General features: G+C 34.8%; 4 protein-coding genes across 6 annotated transcripts; 1 reads left to right on the top strand and 3 right to left on the bottom strand.

The window, feature by feature from the left end:
* The first annotated feature begins 335 nt into the window (after positions 1–335).
* LOC123225818 (6-phosphogluconate dehydrogenase, decarboxylating 2-like) lies at positions 336–3,701 on the top strand. Of its 3 annotated transcripts, none has more exons than XM_044650096.1 (3): positions 336–429; positions 616–672; positions 1,895–3,701. In XM_044650096.1, exon 3 carries the CDS (start codon positions 1,903–1,905, stop codon positions 3,367–3,369), a length of 1,467 nt encoding a protein of 488 aa, XP_044506031.1. In that variant the 5' UTR covers positions 336–429; positions 616–672; positions 1,895–1,902; the 3' UTR covers positions 3,370–3,701. The 3 variants fall into 3 exon arrangements, with proteins under 3 accessions (XP_044506031.1, XP_044506030.1, XP_044506029.1); XM_044650095.1 differs by having other exon boundaries at positions 347–491; XM_044650094.1 differs by lacking the exon at positions 336–429 and having other exon boundaries at positions 501–672.
* Positions 3,702–6,477: 2,776 nt separating this feature from the next.
* LOC123226348 (protein GLUTAMINE DUMPER 2-like) lies at positions 6,478–6,792 on the bottom strand. The gene has a single exon (XM_044650851.1). It carries the CDS (start codon positions 6,790–6,792, stop codon positions 6,478–6,480), a length of 315 nt encoding a protein of 104 aa, XP_044506786.1.
* Positions 6,793–10,444: 3,652 nt separating this feature from the next.
* On the bottom strand, positions 10,445–12,275 carry LOC123224969 (zinc finger protein CONSTANS-LIKE 2-like). Its single transcript, XM_044648775.1, has 2 exons — positions 11,427–12,275; positions 10,445–11,029 (listed from the first exon to the last, which is right to left on the bottom strand). Exons 1-2 carry the CDS (start codon positions 12,183–12,185, stop codon positions 10,673–10,675), a joined length of 1,116 nt encoding a protein of 371 aa, XP_044504710.1. The 5' UTR covers positions 12,186–12,275; the 3' UTR covers positions 10,445–10,672.
* A 2,727-nt stretch (positions 12,276–15,002) lies between these two features.
* On the bottom strand, positions 15,003–18,999 carry LOC123225210 (protein NSP-INTERACTING KINASE 1-like). The gene is made up of 11 exons (XM_044649117.1): positions 18,131–18,999; positions 17,865–17,997; positions 17,693–17,764; positions 17,450–17,593; positions 17,264–17,335; positions 17,115–17,174; positions 16,935–17,032; positions 16,669–16,818; positions 16,235–16,576; positions 15,766–16,145; positions 15,003–15,640 (listed from the first exon to the last, which is right to left on the bottom strand). Exons 1-11 carry the CDS (start codon positions 18,231–18,233, stop codon positions 15,320–15,322), a joined length of 1,875 nt encoding a protein of 624 aa, XP_044505052.1. The 5' UTR covers positions 18,234–18,999; the 3' UTR covers positions 15,003–15,319.
* Positions 19,000–20,897: the final 1,898 nt, after the last annotated feature.

The following is a 20,897-nucleotide window of genomic DNA, read 5'->3' as shown; positions in this document are numbered from 1 at the left end:
TATGTTTGTATGTATTATTAATATATTTAATACTATTAATAATAAAATTATGTATATATATTTTAGATATATAAATATATGTATATTTATATACGTTTTAATATGATTGAATAATTTTAAATTGAAGATAAAATGATATTCAATCATGTGATAATATGTATAAATATATATATATTTATGTATCTAAATTGGTTATGTATAATATTAAGCTATTAATAATTTTTATGTATAACTTTATAATTATGTGTTGTGAAATAATTTTAAATTAAATTGATTAAATAATAAATAATTCAGTCTTGATCTAGCCTTTTTTGGCGGAATAAAAAAAATGAAAATAAAAATAAATCAGGCGGAGAAGATGGAGGTGAAGTGATTTGGCCGCGTCAGCATGTCGTTGTGGAAACCAGATGACCTGGCAACTACGAACCAGTATGGAAGTGGCTAAATTTGACCAGCTGAAGAGAGAGATCTCTGGGCTGTGTCTTAAAAAAGTTGGTATTTTTTTTTTTATTTTAACAGGAGGGCTCTTCTTTTTCCTTTGTTTTTTTTTTCAAATTGCATTTGATCATTTTATTGTATATTTACTCTCTAATCTCTATCCCTTGCAAAACCCAGATCTTAGTTTTTCTTCATTTCTCAACAATCCGCGTTAAACAAGTTTAAGAGTTTCAGGTTTGGTTTCTCTCTACTCTGTGTATTTGTACATGTCTTGCTATGATTTATGTGATTAAAAAAAGTAGTATTGTTCTTGGGTTATCGTTTGGATTTTGCTGATCTGGGCTAGCTTGTTGTTTATTTGGCTATTTTCACTTGTTTTTTGATCTTGCTGGTGAATCTGATTTTGCTTGTATCTAGATCCTATTATTAATGAATCATTCCTTCATGTAATTTCACTAATTAATGATATCCTTAGTGATAATGATAGGTTAAGTGTAATTCAGTTGAAAATCCTCTTGAATCTTACTGAATACATCTGTTTGTGTTTAAAAGTTTGATTTTTCCTTCTTTTGAATATCAAGTCTGGTAATTTTAAGAAAGAGAGAATTTGATTCTTTCTTAAGTATATAATCTTTTTCATTCATTATATATATAATCTGATGGAATCCTCCTGCGATTCTCACCCAAACACACAATCCAAAACCACAACCACACACGAAACAGAAGAGAATGAAGAATATAATCTGATTTTATTTCTCTTAATGAACAAGAAAACGATATACACACTCACTACTACAATCAACCTACTCAACTACACAAAAACAGTCAACAATTGGAAATTCCAGCAATTCGAGGAGTTGGAGAACTCTTTTCAGCCAAAGGCTGCCCAAAACCCAAAAACAATATTTTTCTCCCTTTTTATCAATTTTTCCTTCTAACCACATGAATCTTTCTCCAGCCACGTGGTCCTCTATTTCAAAGTGGGTCACACTTGTTTTGGTGCCACCTTCCTCCCTCACTTTTGTGTGCCCAAACTTGTTTTCCCCTGTGATGGTAAATAAAACATTAGTCACCAAGGGGTCTAACATAATCCCAAAGTAATAGTCTTTATTCTTTATATAGTTTCACCATTTGACAACCTCAGGGTACATATTTACACCATCAGTTTATTATCAAATTGTGTATATATTTTCCTCGACAATATCTGCCTCAGATTTTGAGATTTATCATAACTTGGAATTTAGTCTTGGTGCTACTTAATTAAAATATTTCATCTTTTCATGACATCGTCGTATAAAAATAATAGACAGCTTTTATCACACACAAGAATTAGGAAGTCCATCAATTTATTCTGTTAAGAATCTTGGATTTTTTTCTTCTTTTTTTTTTTTTTTTGTGGTGTGAATGTAACAATTTTTTGGAACTGCTCTTGTTGTTTATGTCAAATCATGAACAGAGGAAGATATGGCTGAGACCAAACAACTAACAAGAATAGGCCTTGCTGGTCTGGCAGTCATGGGCCAAAATCTGGCCCTCAACATTGCTGAGAAAGGCTTTCCCATTTCTGTTTACAATCGAACTACCTCCAAAGTTGATGAGACTGTTGAACGAGCCAAAAAGGAGGGAGATCTTCCTGTATATGGTTTCCATGATCCTGAAGCTTTTGTTAATTCAATCCAAAAACCACGAGTAATTATCATGCTTGTTAAGGCTGGGGCACCTGTTGACCAGACCATCAAGACCCTCTCTGCATTCATAGAGAAAGGTGATTGTATTATTGATGGTGGTAATGAATGGTATGAGAATACTGAGAGGAGAGAGAAAGCTATGGCTGAATTGGGTTTGCTTTACCTTGGAATGGGAGTTTCTGGTGGTGAAGAGGGTGCAAGAAATGGTCCCTCTTTGATGCCTGGAGGGTCTTTTGAGGCGTACAAGCACATTGAAGACATTCTTCTTAAGGTTGCAGCTCAGGTCCCTGATAGTGGCCCTTGTGTGACTTTCATTGGCAAAGGTGGATCTGGTAATTTTGTCAAGATGATTCATAATGGAATTGAATATGGTGATATGCAGCTGATTGCAGAGGCTTACGATGTGCTGAAATCTATTGGAAAGTTGACAAATGAGGAATTGCAAGGTGTTTTCTCAGAATGGAACAAAGGTGAGCTTCTCAGCTTCCTGATTGAAATCACTGCAGATATCTTTGGAATAAAAGATGATAAGGGAGATGGGTACTTGGTTGACAAGGTGTTGGACAAAACCGGTATGAAGGGTACTGGCAGGTGGACTGTGCAGCAAGCCGCTGATTTATCAGTTGCAGCTCCAACAATTGCTGCTTCTTTAGATGGAAGGTTTCTTAGTGGGTTAAAGGAGGAAAGAGTTGAAGCTGCCAAAGTCTTCAAATCAGGTGGCTTTGGTGATATTCTGTCTGACCAAGCTGTGGACAAGAAAAAGTTGATTGATGATGTGAGGCAAGCTCTTTATGCATCCAAGATATGCAGTTATGCACAGGGGATGAATCTTATCCGTGCAAAGAGTATTGAAAAGGGATGGGACTTGAAGTTGGGAGAACTAGCTAGGATATGGAAGGGTGGTTGCATTATCCGAGCTGTGTTCCTTGACAGAATCAAGAAGGCATATGATAGGAACCCTGATCTAGCAAACCTTCTTGTGGACCCAGAGTTTGCAGCAGAAATCATTGATCGGCAGTCTGCATGGAGAAGAGTTGTATGCCTTGCTATCAACTCTGGTATTAGCACTCCGGGTATGTCTGCCAGTCTTGCTTATTTTGACACATATAGAAGGGATCGATTGCCTGCTAATTTGGTCCAAGCTCAGCGAGACTATTTTGGTGCTCATACATATGAGAGGACTGATATGGAGGGCTCCTTCCATACAGAGTGGTTCAAGATTGCCAAAAATTTGAAAAATTAGATCTTCTCACAATGCTATCTGTTTAATCCAAACTCTTTTCAATGATAATAATTTCTTCTCTGGAGTCTAGCTGGGCAGAGCTTCCTTCACCACTGTTTCTTGAAGTATATTTTAGTATGATTTATGAATTGCGGTCAAATTTCTTTCTCTTTCGTTTTCTGTGGTCGTACTTTGGCACGTTTTATTTTTTTGCTTTTTCTTTAGATGAAGATTAATCTTTAGCTTATACCTTCTAGACATTGAGGAGATGAGTCTTCTGTCACTGTGAGGCATGATATTGTTACATGTAATATTTGATCACTGAATCATGGAAAAAAAGTTGTGTGTTTTGATGGCTTGGTGTTAGTCTATTTAGCTGCTTCAAATCTTTTGTGTTTCACATTCTTGTATAGTGTGAATGGCATGAGCTACATCATTGTTGGCCTCATTTAGACATATCAAATCAGACTACTAACAAAGATTTTCGTTGTTTTCCCACATTACGTAACAGAGCACTGGATTTCAATGTTCCAAGATGGTGAAAGAAGCCTAATTTAGCACTCACATTCACGCTCATCAAAGTGACAAAATTTCCCCCTTTTACTTGTATCAATCTTTTGTTTTATAAGTCGAAATTTAGATATTTTTTATTTCTTTTCTGTTCATAAAACTTTTAGTCATTCACAAGGACCATATGTTGGAAGCCATCTCTTAGGTGGGTACAACATGGCTTTTTTTTTTTTTTTTAAAAAAAAAAAGACAAACAGGAAAAAAATATGCAAATAAACTGCCATTTGCATAAATGTTTTACAGAACTAGGTAAATTCATCTTCTTTATTGACCTGAATGCAGTAGTGCTTATTTTCCAAGTGGTCCCTTTGTATCTTCATTACCAAAAAATGAATATTCATCTTGAATTTAGGTGTATCCATGGTTAGGAAGCTATTAAGAGCTGCAGAAATGGGGTAAGTTCACCATGATTGTAATCCTATCTTTGATGAGAAGAGCTTTTATGGCTTTTTACAGTTTTCTATTAATGTTATGTTATGGGGGCTTTAATGAAACAACAGTTACAAAAGATTAGCATGAGGGAGATAAATTAATAAAGTTATGATATTTCTTTTTGATTTCTATTGTTTTCTGTCTTCTATAACACATGCAAATTCCTTTTTCCTTTGTTCCTTCTTGTTTTAAGCATGAGCAGAAGTGGTATCAGTATCATCACCACTCTTTGATAGGGCGCTGGGGAAAGTTGAAAGTGGGCTGTGTTAAAGTATACACGAGTAATTTCTTATCATTAACTAAAATATATTTTGCGCAAAATAAACTTAAACATTGATAGTATTAGTGAAAAATTAAACACAAAATAGTTTTTTAGTCCGTTGCTTGGGAACTCGCACCGAGGGTGATAATATTGGTATTCAATACTGGTTTCACGTAATTTTATTGATAAATTTTTACTGTTTTCACAATAAAATTTCTCAAAGCACAAAATTTTCATATCCTCTAACGCTCATCATTTTACAGATTGTCCCGCAAATTCTAAACCAAAATGAACTAAAAAATGGAAGAAAGATGGAAACAAAACTGGGTTGTTCCTGCTCTTAAATTTGTATTCATTGCACCTGTTGATGGCAACTACGAGCGGTTAAAAGAAATGGCGGGTGTGGCGAGGTAAGTGGGCTTGTGGTCGCCAGCCATTATGACGACAAACTTCGGCTCAGGATCAAGCGGTTTCAATTCCGATGAAGGTGGATTTTTCCGGTTGTCATTCTCACCAGAATTATGCTTCTTCATGTAATAGCAAGACAAAAAAATCAGCGCCATTGCAATCAGCAAGAAGACAAAACTCAAGCCCCTAATAAGGTAAAGAATTAGAGGCTTCCAAACGATGACGGGTAAATTTTCGTTTGCAGGCTTCATTTTTCTACCTCTGTCTTTCTTTCTTCAACAATGGACGAAATTGTGGCAAATAGAAGTAGTGCTGCAAAGGAATGGAGGCGGCGGAAAGATCAATTCATAGAGGGGCCGATTTTTGGGCTTGTGAAATGACATTAATAGACATTTGCATTTGTGGGGGGAAGATTCTATGTGCTTTCCAAAATAAGTAATAACACATATACTTAATTTTAAATATATAATTAAATATATAAATGATATATTATTATACAATTAATTATTATTTAAAATCATTTGAATATAATTTTTTTAAACTCTATGGTTAAATTATATATCTTTTAAGTGAAAATAGTTTTATTATATTTCTTTTTATTATTGTTATGAATTGTTAGCATATATTACGATAATTTTATATGTATAATTTTTATATATAAATAATGATATATTGTAATCTTATTTTTTTGTTCATTTATCGAACAAAGCAAATATTGTTTAAGTCAAACATAATTTGAGTGACTTGTAATAAAATATGTAGAACTTACAAAGGAGGTGCAATTTACTGTAAAACGAGTACGATCTATTGTGGAAATACAGCCTGTAAGCAAACAATAATTTATGCATCCATGGAAGGCTGGTCGAGAAAGAGGCAAAATCAAATTTCAATCACTTCTTTCTATGTATATATGGTAGGTTGGTTGTTTTCTCTTCTAATAATAGTATCAAAGTTACCTTCTACGACCATTTTACTAGCATTAGAAGAAACTCATCGCCATTTCTCAACTGTAGTGGCTCGAAATTTGTGTGAACAGCCAAGAAATTAAAGATGATGGATGAGTAATTCTAATGTTAAGCTGAACAGGACTATTAATGACTTGCGATGGCAGATTTTTGGTAATTTTTCTCACAGAAAAAATCGTGATTAAATCTTAATTTTTCATATCGTATATTATATATGGTATGATGTTATCATTTTTTTTATAAATTTGTATTAATAATGTTGCCGACAGCATTAAATTGTTTCTCTAATGAACACAAAGCATATGGATTGTAACTCCTTTTCATACTCAGCAATCTTTTACAGATTCCCGCAAACTAAGAGAATTTTTAGCCAAGGAAAAGAAAGAAAGAATTCAAAATACGATGTGGCTTGAAATGAATTACTATAGATTAAGCAATTGATGGAGATGTCAAATGGGTTGAGTTGAGTGGAGTTTGTTGACAAGTGCAAGCTCAGGAAGATGCTGTAGGCTTGGCCAAGTAAGTGGGATTGTCATCGCCTGCCATGATGACAACAATCTTCGGCTCCATCTCCGACTGCATCGTCGCTACTTGCTTATTGACTGATTTTTCTTCACCCTGATGATCACGATCGCCGCCTGCCGAAGTCGTCCTGGATTTTCGACAAGAGCAAGATAGAATCGTCACAGCTATGGCTATGAGCACCAGCATGAGTCCCAACCCAGCCAACAGATATGGAACCGGAGAGTTCCGATGCCCCAATCCGCCATTAAAACCTCCTGAAGTTGAGTTATTTCCAGGTCTCATGATTCCAGGAGAAGGTTTAATAAACTTGGAAGTCGAACAATTTAGGAGGCTGATAATGTCAGTATTTATGGCAGAAAGATGAAAATACACTGTGGGTGGACTAGAACAAATCAAAGAGAGATTGCTTCACGGCAATTTCATTCAAGATACCAAATTGTCTTTTATTTTTAACAAAGGGTGACTCTTTCTTGGGCAACACTCATTCAACGAGATCGACTTGGTTGATTTAGACGTTTCCTTTTTTACTTGGATACCAAGTAAATATATAGCTGTAAACATATTTATATATGTTGATTGGCAAGAATCCACTGTAACATTTTCAATTGATTCAATCCGAATAAATAAAGCCGGGGCTAAGACCTACTCTATCTCAGATAGAAATCCTAATATACAGTTTCAGAGATGGTGTAATTGTTGACAAAATAAATAATATTATAATTGGAATGAATAGTAGATAAACAATCGATTCAATCTCGAGTAAAACTGCTGAGTTGAAACTCTGATCCGAAATCAATTTATTCAAATTTATAAGCCGTGAATTTGATCCCAACCATCTCAACATTGGAAAGAGGTAGCACAGTAAAATCCATAGGGTGGAAATTCATGTTCTCTGGATGAAGCAACCAACAGTGAAAAGGGTTCCAAACGTGAATCATGCAGTTCCCATAACCTTATATTATAAAAGGGTTTCGTTCATCACTTAACATTCTTTCATTTTAAGGGATTTCTTGTAATGAAAAGCAAAACCCTAAATACAAATAACTTGCAGGACTTCTTTGAGAAAAAATATTGCCACTGCACTCCAGAATTTTAATACGTCCTGACAACTTTTTAGGGACCAGAATTTTAATAACAACGTTAATATCTTGTCTTCTGTATGATATTATTAATATTATCAATCTTGATATTTGTTACATTTTCGCGAATATCTTAACACACACCTTTGTATTAATTAATAAGCTAAATTCTATAGGGTGAGTCTTCCTACACGGCCGGACGCCCGGCTCTAGACGAAGTTGCGGGAGTTACCACCACATCCTCTCCCGATAGACTCGAAGCTCTTCATAGTCAGGCGGGGTACCCTCTATCAAACCGATGGAAGCTCTTCATAATCTTTTCACATTAATCTGCTTGACAACTTCAACAACATAATGCATGGCTGACTAGAGTATTTACATCATCACCAGGCAATCGGTTGGTAGCCCAAGTTTTGCTAAGGCCAGGTCCAGCTCACTTAAACTTCAGTCAGATTTTACCGGTCTAAGCCCAGCTCTATAGATAAGCAGCCTCACCTTATCCAGCTTGCTCAGTCCATTTGAAACTTCTAACCTTAATATTATGTATATTACGAGTGTCATGAGCTGGGGTTGGCTACAGGAAAGGCTGGATCCAGCTTGGTCTCAGCTCGGTATTTGACTTCAATTCAAACGAGTTGAATTTGAGTTGTGATAACTCGAGTCTGCATCAAGCTGCCATGAATCTAGTAAGTTATTGAAAGTTCATTAATAAATTCATCTTTTTCATTAATTTTCTTTTTCTTGGAAAACTTTTCTTTTGCTCTGAAAATTCTTTTTCTTTATCATTTGTGCTGAGGTTTATTCTTTTTCAGTGTTTTCTGATGTTTTCTTCAATGACCTTATTGCCACAAAATCACATGCTCTCATGTCAATTTAAATTGATAAATTAATAAGAATTGTTCATACATGTAATATTACTCTAGTATTATTGTCGAGGGCCTTATGTCAAACTAACAGTTTAAATGGACTAAATAGCTGGAAATTTTGTGTTTGAGAATTTACCAATAGACTTAATATGATCAATGAGTTAACCCAGTATAGTTCATGAGTTCTATAATTTGAATGGACGGTTTAGTGACATTTGATGGAAGAGTAAAATAATCTCTAGGTCTCTCTCCGAAATCTAAAAAGTGAGGTTGCTTGGCCAATTAACAGTCCTTATAGAAAGACCGGTCAATGCATTCGGCAAAAATCAGGAGCAACGAAGAACAAGCCTAATGTTTGGAATCAGAAGTGAGGTGGTGAAGTGAAGAGGCTGGCATGCATATTGCAGTTATTCAATTATGGAATATCTGAAAATCATTAATATGTGAAAGGTAGGTAGAGGAACGAGTGCGCCAGGTTGATGAACTGAAATAGAGGCTGTTGTTCAAGGAATCTCTTAATCAAAAGAGCACTTTTTTCCCCAGTTTGGACGATTCCATGAAATGAAGTAGGTAAGAATCTTTTCTATGAAACGAGTGAAGAGAAAAAGTGATGCTTCTGAGCGTATGAGATTGCAGAAACTGATATTTTCAGGGCCCAAGGATTCGTTGTTTGCTTCTGCAAAAGGCAATTAAAGTAGTATCTACATACACACACACACACACACACACACATTTCCATAACTGTTGCTACTTTCTGTGGCTGCTACTGCACTTTGTTCGCTCAAGGGCCTGATCTACCTTGAATAAACCTTTCCCACTTGTGCCATTTACACTTTATCCTCATCATCATCTAAAAAGTTACAGTTGATGTTTCAGATTGAAGCAAGAATCTAAGGTGTTCCAGTGCATATGAAATTGACAATAGGAAGCCAGGAGTAGAAGGGTGATTGAGGTGACAAAAAAACTACACTGCAGACAAGAAAGGGTATCAAATGCTGCATGTGACTGTATCTTCTAAGTGAATATTTCACTGGGAAAAGTGGAAAAGTGCAGAAAGCTTTTAAAGAAGATATAAAAATGGAGAGCAATGCGTACATCAACATCTGATGTTTTGTCATTTGAATCATATACATTTATGTATCAGTGGTGCAGGGTGATGATCAGCATATAAGAATCTTAGCTTCAAAGCTTACTTGGTGGACAAGAACCACTGATGCCTGATAAATGGCCTTGCATATTTGGATACGTAAAGCAGATTGGGATCTCTTAGGACCTCGACTATAAAGCGAAAAAGCTCATCTTGACGTTCAGAGAATTAGAATATCCCTTATCCTCATGATTCCCACATTCATACCTTCAATTTGCTCTGCACTTTAGCCTTGCCTTTTCACTTTGCTCTTGCTGTAACATACAATTAAGGGTTCCTTAACGACTGTTAATCCATGGCTTTCACTCTGTCACTGGTGTGTTTTATTAGAGTCAGTTTGCACTGATACTTTTTATCGGCATATGCTATTATTGGGAATTATTACTCTTTTCACTTTTAGAATCTGATGCTATCATTTTTATTGTAAAATTTCATCCATGAAATCATGAAAAAATGTTGCTCATATTCCCTTTCTCTTTAGCAGATTTGGACATCATCCTTCTGGTGTGTAGTGCAGAAGGAATCGTCAGCAAGATACTTGTCAAGAAATGACAAAGGTAAAAGCTTTGTTTTAACAAAGAACAACTTAATGCTATAGAATTAGCAAATATTGAGCTTTCTGATCTATGGATACTGTCTAACAATGGGTCCCCTTATCATTCTTTGGCCTTGTGGCTGCAATTTCATTCTTTTGTCTCTCCCAAAAGGTAAAAATATGGTCATATAGTCTTTTTCTTCAAATTCACTACATATAGACCATTCACTTCTTATGGTTACATCTTTTGATTGCTTGATTCCTTTTCCATTCAACACAAGAAGTTTCAGAAATGAAAAATAGAAGATATTGCAAGTCGAAATCTGTAATTCCAAAACTATAAATATACTTGCATTTTTACAAGAATGTAGTTGCATGGTGGCAAGGATAAAAAAGACTATAAGACATGTTTAACAAAGCTATTAAAACTATAGAACACATATCTCATTACTTGATAGCAATTAGACTAAAAGACCTACAATATATCAGTGGTACAACTATAGTAGCAATTTCCAATAGCTCTCATGATCTGGATTTAGAATGAAGGAACAATGCCATATCCAGTTTCTGTCATTAATGTTGTGGAGAACATCTGGTCCACTTCAACTTCAACATCTGTCCTCTTGGCAAATCGGCCCTTGATTCGGGGTCTAGTTTCAGCATAGGCCTTCCTTGAGGCATACCTGATTGTCTTCTCAAACTTCCTTGTCTTCTTTTTCTCCCTATATCTAAGCACCCTGGCCTCCCTGTCTACTGGACTCAGTTGGGGGGGCATTTGAATTGGATGCCCTGAGAAGAGATCAATAGTCCCTTTTGGAGGCCTTGAATGAGAGATGGATATTTCACTTGTTGAGTCTGGTACCACACCAATATCTGTGGATGAAATTGAGACCTAAATCACATAATCACACAAAACATAATCAGTGCTGTCTTCTCTGAAACTAAACATAAGAGCCATGAACTTAATTAAGAGCTTCCTTTCCAATTAGATTCATTTGAAGCTGCAATATCTTGGGGAAATACAAGTCAGTGGAATAAATGGATTGAATCAGATATACATGACATGGACCAAAAGTGAAAGTGAAACAAAAAGAGTTGAACAATTTGCCAACAGATTCCACCCTTTAAAGAGAAAAGGGGGAAGGAAAGGGCAAAAAGTTGGCTTTGCTAGTAAAGTGCAGAAAGTGTATGGTGAAGAAGTATAACACTAGCTTGAGCAAATTCTGAGGCAACAAAATCAAAAATTAAGAATTCAGAGGCAAATCCCATTTGGACAAAGAAAATCTTACACTTTGACTAATTGAACCATTGTAACTGTAGGCAGCTTTTGAAGATTCATAATCCAAACCCAGCTGAAAATTATTAATCAGATGTTGCTGCTGATCCTTGACTTCACATTGAACATGAGGAACAACACCATCCCCCACATAACCCTTGTAAGGAAAGCCATATTGTTGTTGTTGTTGCTCCTTATTATCAGTATTATACTGATCAACATACTGAGTTTTGCCATTGTAGTCCACAAGATCCAAATACTCATCCACCTCCCCACCAAACAAGAACCCATTGCTGTTACTGTTGTTGTTACCACCATTTCTAGCAGTTGCAGGATTATTTAACAGCAACCACGAAGCCGCCTCTTCCTCATCCTCATCTTCATCTCCCTCCGCCTCAAAAAAAGGATCTTCTTCACCGGGTCCATTCGCCCGAGCCCTGTATGGGGAGCTCGAGATGGCCAGAATCGGAACACGCAGGTGGCGGCGCGCCAGCGGGTTGGCTGAGTGGATATCAGCATCACACGCACTGCAAAGCGACGCCGCATCTGCCTTGCATAGAAACTCAGCCGGGGCTTGCTCGCATGCCTCGCATACGAACACACGCTCGTGCCTCGACGCCACGCGGTTCGCCGCATGGACACGTGCGTCGCAGCCCGCACACAAATACGCCATGTCGGCCTTGCAGTACACAGTGCATGCCGCCGCCCTGCACGTGTCGCACACACGTGCCCAGCTGTTCCCGCCGCCGTCGTTTTGACTCTCTTGTTTCATCAGTTCTATTTGGCTTGTCAGTGTGGAGTTTGAAGAGTGAGGGGGAGTGAGGGGGCGGGATGGCTTGTAACTGTGTGAGGGGGAGGGAGAGAATCTGAAGTCGTCCACGTGGGGGGAATTTAGTGGTGGTGAAAAGGTGCTGCGTTATCTTGTGGTTGGCTGAGCTCCAAGGTGGGACCAGGTTGAGTCAGAAAGTTTGTGGGACCTACAGCAATGGCTTTTGGAATCGTTTTTAGGCCGCTCAGTTTCTAAGATGGATTTATTTTTTATTATTTATATTATTTTATTTAATTTAATAATTATAAAAAATTATAATATTTTTTATTAATAATATTAATATAATAGTGAATGTAAATAATAATTTGATTATCATTTTATTAAAAGAATTTTAATTTTATTATAATTATATTTTTATTTATTAATTTTTAAAAATAAAAATAATCATATTTTTAATTAATATAATAAGTTATATAAAAAATATTATAGAATAATTATACCTAATTATATTTAAATAAAATAATTTATTAGTATTCTTTTGTTATCTTTAATTAAATATAATAATTATTTATATTTATCAAATATAATCATTTTTAAAGTAATATATTTTTAAAATAATTTTTAAATTTTGATAATAAAATATTATCCAAATTAAACACTTATTAGTGTTTGAGAAATTATTTTTGCCGTCAAGGTGAGCATAAATGACAAAGCGGTAGATATTCAAACATAAATGCGAGAAATAAGTTTAAAATATCTATATTATACGATTAATTTATATAATGTAGTAATTATAAAATTAATTCTAAGATTTATATTTTAAACTAATTGTGTAACACGTGACGAGAAGGTTAAATATGTGTGAGAGATTATTATAATATATGACTCGAATTAGTATTTATGTATCTTATTTGAAATAAGAAGTTGAGTATTTAAATTATAATTTTAATAAACTAAATTGTAAGATTGATTGTTTCTATTATTCAAGTCATCGATTTTAAATTAATTCGTTTAGATACATACAAATCTTAAATTAAATGTTATTCAAATTTATTTTAAATCAAATCTATTCCTATTTAAACAATTAAATAAAATTTTTGGCCTTTAAATAAGCTTAATGGAGAACACTTATTTATTTATTTTAGATAATAATATTTGATGCATAAATAATTAGATAAATAAATAATTTATTTATTCAAAGGACTATTTATAAATATGAGAAATAGGTTTTAAATGGAATTATGGAAAAAGAGTTTGGTTGGAATCGGAGAAGAAGCGAGTGCCACAAATTAATATGAAATTTTATTAACCAATGAAACGTCACCACGTATGAATTGACTAGATGAGGATGCACCTCCTCCACAAGTTGGCAGTGGCCCAGCCCCAGCCACTATAATAGTAACAATATAATATATGTTGGTTTGGATATATATTTTAAAATAAATTATTTTATTATATTATATTTATTGCAATTTAATATTTTATTTCACTTAAATTTTTTTAAAAATTATTTATTAACCTTAAAATTAAGATTGGATCTAATCTAATCTAATCTAATTTACTCAAAACTTAAATATATGTGGATTAACATAATGTTTATTCACTAATCACGGTCACCAGTCATCTTTGCAAATGTTATATCCGTAATAAATAATATTATACCTACAAATTCGGACTGAAAGGTAATTTGAACTAGATAACAATATGTAATTGTAAAAAATGTGACAACACTGCACTGGGGAGAAGAGGATAAGGTTTGAGTTTGTATTGATTTGTCAGGTTCTTCACTCAAAATGCATGGTGGTCACTTCTACTTTGGAGCCATCAATTCTTGCAAATATGTGGCTCTAATCAATTAAACCTCATCTATGTCTACAGTTGAGCTGAGTTACTTTCACTTTTATTGTTATTTGGTTCAAATTTAGTTGAATTCAAATTGAATATTAATACGAATCTTAAGAAAATTATATCTCAAAAGTTAATTATTGAGATAAGAGAGTTCAAAATCGTATAAATCTTACACTAGTTATTTATACTTTTCAATATAGAATCTAAATCTCATATCTTATATTTGAGATCTTAATAAATATCTTTGGATGATATTGTATATTCTATTAATATTATTATTTATTTTATTAATAATATTATTTATTTTATTGATAAATTTTTAATAATATTTTTAACTAATTTAAACAAATTTAAATTTGAATTAATCGATGTAAATTCAAATTAAAGCTCGTTTCAAACTAGCGGTAACATTATCCAATGATTGAAGAAAATGCGTGAGATAGTCCTACACTTTTTGCTGAATCACAAACCCTTCTGGAAAAACTATGAAACAATTTTTATATATTCGTCTTTCATGCTACTAAGTAGAGATTTCAACGAAGACCCGTGTGATGAGAAGAATCACAGCCCATCAAATAAGTAGAATAAGTTTACAGTTAAAACCTAAATTTCGACCCAGGGGATTTGATTGGATTGACTTGTAGCCCAATGGGGTTTTATCAGACCACTTCACCCCAAAACAGTATTTTCTGGCCCTCATTTTCTAGGGGTTATAAATCTTTGATTTAATGTAAGGTTAGATTCTATTTTAACTGAGTTTGAAAACAATTTAATTTAAAATAGTTGATTCAAAATTGATGAATTGAAGTTTAAACTTTACTTAAAACAACTTAACTGTGAACATGATTTAAGCCGATTCAAACATTGGAAAGCTAAATGACATTCGCTTGCTTGAAGTTCTATGGAGACTGTTGTTTCTGAGAAATTGATTGATGTTTGTTCGCGCAAATTTGTTTGGCTTTGCCGAGAAACTGAAGCAAGTGTGAAGCATTAATTGATTCAGAACTATGAAAAATCAAGTCTAGAGCATTACATTACAAGCTCAAAATTTAAAGGGACATATCCTTGTAAAATTTTCACTCAATAAGAACAGCAAATAAATGAAGATATCATTCTAAAACTATAACTTTCTCAAACTAAAAACTGTACAATTCAGGGGGGAAAAAAAAAAAATCAAAGCCAGTTTGGAGCTCTGATGTACCACTACAATACATTGCAAACTTTGAATCGTGACAGGGACTTCTGCACAGTAGCCTTAACCATAATTCATTGTTTTGATTCTGAGAAATTCACCTTGGGCCAGAGAGCTCCATTTCTTGCACTAGTAATGATGAATCATCAGTGAGATCAGAGTATCGATCTGACGAGGAAAATTCATGGGGTTTGCATTTGGTTGCTTCTGCTCTTTGAGAAGCTTCCCATCGCTCTGCAAGGCCATCGCCTTCGAGCATTCGAACAACTTCAGACATTTTTGGTCTGTGCCCTGGAAGGTATTGGGTGCACAATAGAGCTACTTGAGCCATCTCTTCAAGCTCAATCCTGTCGTAGTTGTTTTTCAAGTCCTTGTCTACAAGCATTTCAAGCTGCTTCTCCTGGTGAATTTTCCTTACCTAAAACCATTAACAAATGTAACTCAGAGGAATATGTATGACCAGAATACATCATATAAAGATTGCTGATCATATGAGCAGCTTAAGGATTTAAGAAGCAAGTGTATAAAGAAGTTTTTGCTCACCCAATCAAGAATGGCTCCTTTCTGGTTAGCTGCCTTGCCAAATTCTAGAGCTCTTTGGCCAGTTATTAATTCTAGTAAAAGAATACCAAATCCAAAAACATCTGTTTTCTCAGAGGATTGGCCAGTGGAAAGGTATTCGGGAGCTATATGGCCCACAGTTCCCCTCACGGCTGTTGTGACATGAGAATCCTGGTGATCTAAAAGCTTTGCCAACCCAAAATCTCCTACAACTGCCTCACAATAGTCATCAAGTAATATATTTGCAGCCTTTACATCCCTATGAATTATTTTTGGGTCACATTGCTCATGGAGGTATAATAGTCCTCTACCAGCTCCTAAGGCAATTCTCCTCCTGGTGCCCCAATCCAAGACTGGTTTCCCTGACAAAGAGAATGAAGGACAGTTCAGTAGCCTAGATATAGAATTCTAGGACAGTTATATATTGTTCTAATTTTTCAAGCTGTTTTACCTTTGAGACGAGACGCAACACTGCCATTAGACATGTATGGGTAAACTAGAAGCCTTTCTGAGGATGTGATGCAAAATCCATGAAGTCTAAGGAGGTTCCGATGGACTGCTAAGCTGATCATCTCAACTTCAGTCTGGAATTGGATCTCTCCTCGAATGGCATTTCCATCTTTAAGCCTCTTGACTGCAACAACAGTCCCATCTGGGAGAGTCCCTTTGTACACATTTCCAAAACCTCCCTTCCCCAGTATGTTCTTGCTGCTGAAATTATGTGTTGCTATCTGAAGTTCTCTGAATTGGAACCTCCTTAAATTTCCAAAGGAAACCTCCTCATGATGCCGCTCTGAGATTTCAAATAAATATGGAATGAATTTAAGTGACCAAACAGCCATTAAATACCTAGTATCAGTCAAGTATTACATCAACATCACTTACCCTTAACATCTAAGAATATCTGTTCATTGTGTCTTTGCCTCCACCACATAAAGAGTCCAAATGCAAGAATGATAACAGAGACAAATCCCACACTCAAGCCAAATACAAGGGACAATTTGTGACTTCTGCGTCCGCCAGAAGGTAGATTGGCTGCAGAAGTCAAGGAATTGAGGTCATGACTCAAGATCAACAAATATAAATTCGATCAATTGGAGATGGTTAACTGAATTTAACTTTGAGCAGACCAAGCATTCAAATATCCATACTTTCTGAGCTATTCACATTCATGGACATCGGCATTAGTTGTGTCCCATAGCAGTCTGGTTCAGAACCAGTTGCACAGATCAGAGGGTTTCCAAGGATGCTGCAACAACAAAAGGTATACAAGCAATTTTTGTAACACATTGCTCCACCTGAGTGAATGTGAGAAAGAAAGAGATATTTACCTGAATGTTTTGGCAGGAAATCTTGGAACAGGGCCACTTAGATTATTGAAGGACAAGTCACTGAAATGCAAAGCAAATTGAAACCTTGTCAATAAGGCCATTCCAATAAGAAACACAATAGGTTGATTAATAATGTTCAGAATACTTACAGAAAGATAAGCAGGGTCATGTTGGCCAATGACATTGGAGGTGCTCCAGAGAAACTGTTATTATTAAACCTCCTATATGCATTCACAAAATTAATGTCAAATTTAGACCCAGAAGGGAGATACTTGTATGGTTAAGGTACACAATTATAACGTTTCACATTCCAATTCACGGATCTCCATGCTTACATGTACTGGAGACTTCGTAAGTTGCCTAGAGAGAAAGGAATTTCCCCATTGAAGAAATTGTTCGAAAGATCAAGTGTGTGAAGCTTTGATAGCCTACCAATCTCTGCCGGAATTGGTCCTGTTATGTTGTTGTTTTGTAAGAGCCTGTATATAGTATGAAACCACTCTACATGTTAAACCAGTAACAAGATAAAGCGTTCCATTAGAATTCCAGAAAATTGTCTAATTATCTTTAGTACTTACACAATTTGAAGATTTGTCAGATTGCCAATGCTTGGAGAAAGAGTACCAGATAAGTTCTGGCTTGGAATCCCTCTGCAGCAAAACAAGTTCAACAAATTCAAATATGTCCGTTCTCATTTAATCAAGTTAATAGAGGAGATTTAAATTTTAAGGAAGCTCAACAAAGACTTACAGGCCAATGACTAGACTGTCAGAAGAACAAGTAACCATTGTCCAGCTACATGGATCAACAGCATCCCCATCCCAATTATCAAGAACACCATGAGGATCATGTAAAGAGTTCTTTATACCCATTAAAGCTTGAACTGAAACAAATCACCCAGATGAAAAAATCTTCACTTCCAACTCTTAGAAGCCAAACGACAAAAGCACAACTTGTAGAAGAACCAATAAAGGATTTAAAAATCAATAAAAGAACGGAAACCCTGTACTCTTTACCTTCATAGTTTACACCTTTAGCAGATAACATTCCATTTACAGTAGTCCAAAACCACAAGAATGTCACAAAACAAAGAGCAACTTCTCTTCTAATCCTCCCCATTGAATAGAGTTACAAAAGAATCAGAGACACAGTTGCAAAAGCAGAAAGCTTGTTTAAAAGTGAACTAAACTGATAAGTATTACTAGGAAAAAAAAGAACTTTGAACTAAGTTTGTTGAACGTAATCTTTAGATCACAATAACCCACTTGCTGCTTTCTATGCCTGAAACCCACCCACTAAATCCCGTGTCAGAACTCAAGAAAAAAAACACCAAGTTTTATTGGTACTGTAAAGGGAACTAGCATGCCTGTCATTTAGTCGGGCGCTTGTAAAGAAAAGGATATGTAATGCCCATAATCTTAAAACAACAAATGCAAACGACTCACTTGCTGTGTCAATTATTCATTTCCTTGCATTTTCATATATAATATATAATATCTATGTAACTTTTTTTCTTTTTAAAGCAAAGTTTAATGTCGTTGATGTGGAAAATGCAAAAAAGTTAAAGATTCTTGATTCAAAAGCAGATATGAGAGATGAGTCATCTTATTTGCCTCGAGAAGAGTAATGAAAACATATTTTACTATGATTGTTTTGTATTTAGTGTTTGGATTATGAGAAGATGAAACCACAAATGGGGCAGAGGAAGTGCATGAGAAGACGCGAGGCAAAGGGCATAGCTTGTAACAATTGAAGAGAATTCAACATTCCCTGAGCTTGGCTATACAGTAAAATTCCCAGAAACCATATTTCGCTTAATTCTTTACTTATTTGTAACATCATATATAGAGAATGTGAGAATCTCGAGGTGAGCTCGAGATTGATGAAGGTGGTGGATTTGGTCACCCACCCACCTATGAGCCACAATGAGTGTCTTTGTTGTCTTTGCAATGGTAAAATAATACAAGGCCATATTTAGTCACTTTTGTGCTGTAAATGGGTCTGCTTTTCTTGATAGATTCCACAAACCCACTATCAGCTAACCGTCACACACTCTCTGTATCTAAAGACTTTCCTTTTGAGGGCCTCAGCAGCAGCAGCAGACAGCCATTCCACAAGCACTACTCAAAAAGAGTAAAACTTTTAAAAGCAAAAGCTGCCATTCCTTCTCTCTTTGTATTACATAATTACACGGGATATTTGTCACATTCAGGGTGGGAAATAGTCTTTTGGCTGAACAGAGAATTTTAATATCGAGTAAAATGACAAAATGCCCATGGATTAAGGGCCGAAAAGAGTGGGAACAAGCTAGATTTAATTGTCTCTTTTCTCACATAATTATCTTTATCACTCTAAATTAAAACAAGAACAATTTTGCACCCAAATTACTCAAAGTTCAAATCTTTTAATCCTTCATTTGTCTGCATTGCTTGTCTTTTCATTTTTTTGTCTTCACAACATGCAACAATGGTAGCTTGCCAAAGCTGTGAGACTATAACATTATGAAAAACCTATTAGATCATGAAAATGGCATCCTATAATTGGATTTTCCGACAGCCATGTCAATTGAGGTTCCATTAAGGGGAACGAATAATGCAGATAGCAATAAGGATAATTTAGTAAACTTCATATGAACATTAATAAGATGGGGTACAATTTGTCTATTGATAAAACACTGTCAATCATCTATAAATACCGATATAATGGAATTTCTGAGTATATAAAAGATATTAAATATGTATAAATATCTCATATTGTTTGAATCTGATGACAAAAAATTAATTAAATAATATATGAACCTTTAAATTATTAAAATGTGTCTTAGATTGTAAAACTCCAAAAAAAAATTATGACAAAGTATATGTCTAAAATGACATCTTACACATAGAGTATTATGTTATAAGCAGTTATTCCTCTTCGAAGCTTGATTGAAGCATCATTAGGTCCTCTCTTGTCTCATTAATTCACAACCCATTTTCATATTTTACCTACCTTCCCTATTCACATAATTGTTAAAGCATGCCAAAATACTCAAATGCATAGTAATGAAGATGTGTGCACTAATATATCAAACTTTCCTTTGTATGTATGCTTCATTTCCATTTGTGGGTTTTGAGAAGTGGGTTGTCACTTCATCTTCATCTTCTTCATCATTGTTGTTGTGTTGTCATTCTGGCCATTGGAGAAAAGCTCAAGAGTTGTATCAAAGAAATGTCTAATCAACAAGTAATTGATCACCTAAATTGTATATAACGATTAGTCATGTTATTACACAAATTCATCAAAATGTGAGTAGAAAACTTCACATTTTAAAGTAATGAAAAAACTTATACTTGAAAAACAAATATGTTGATGAAAGGTTAGATGAGGGGACAATTGGGTCATCATCTAATTTTCATGTCATCATATTAAAAAATATTATAATCTTTTCTTAAAAATTTAAAATTTTTCAGATACATTCTTATTATGTCATCATTTCTCTAAAAAAAAATATATCAATCTAAATTGATGATATTTATCATAATATTATATAATATATCTATCGTATTATATTAACTCAATATATCTTATGGTATATATTATTTTTTATTTGTATCGTATCAGATCGTATAATACGCATCATATATTGTAGGGCACTAATAACCATGATTATCAATCACATATTTGTTAGTTTATCTTTAAGACAAATGACAAAATGTTAATGTTGGTCCCCTCAACCTCAAGCCTTCGCTCCCCACTCGACTGACTACTTTAACAGTAACACAGTAAGAAACGTGAAGGCAA

The sequence above is a fragment of the Mangifera indica genome, chromosome 9 (assembly GCF_011075055.1).
Source record: "Mangifera indica cultivar Alphonso chromosome 9, CATAS_Mindica_2.1, whole genome shotgun sequence".
Classification (NCBI taxonomy): Eukaryota; Viridiplantae; Streptophyta; class Magnoliopsida; order Sapindales; family Anacardiaceae; genus Mangifera; species Mangifera indica.
The sequence above is the reverse complement of the archived record's forward strand: the minus strand, read 5'-3'. Positions and strand labels throughout refer to the sequence as shown.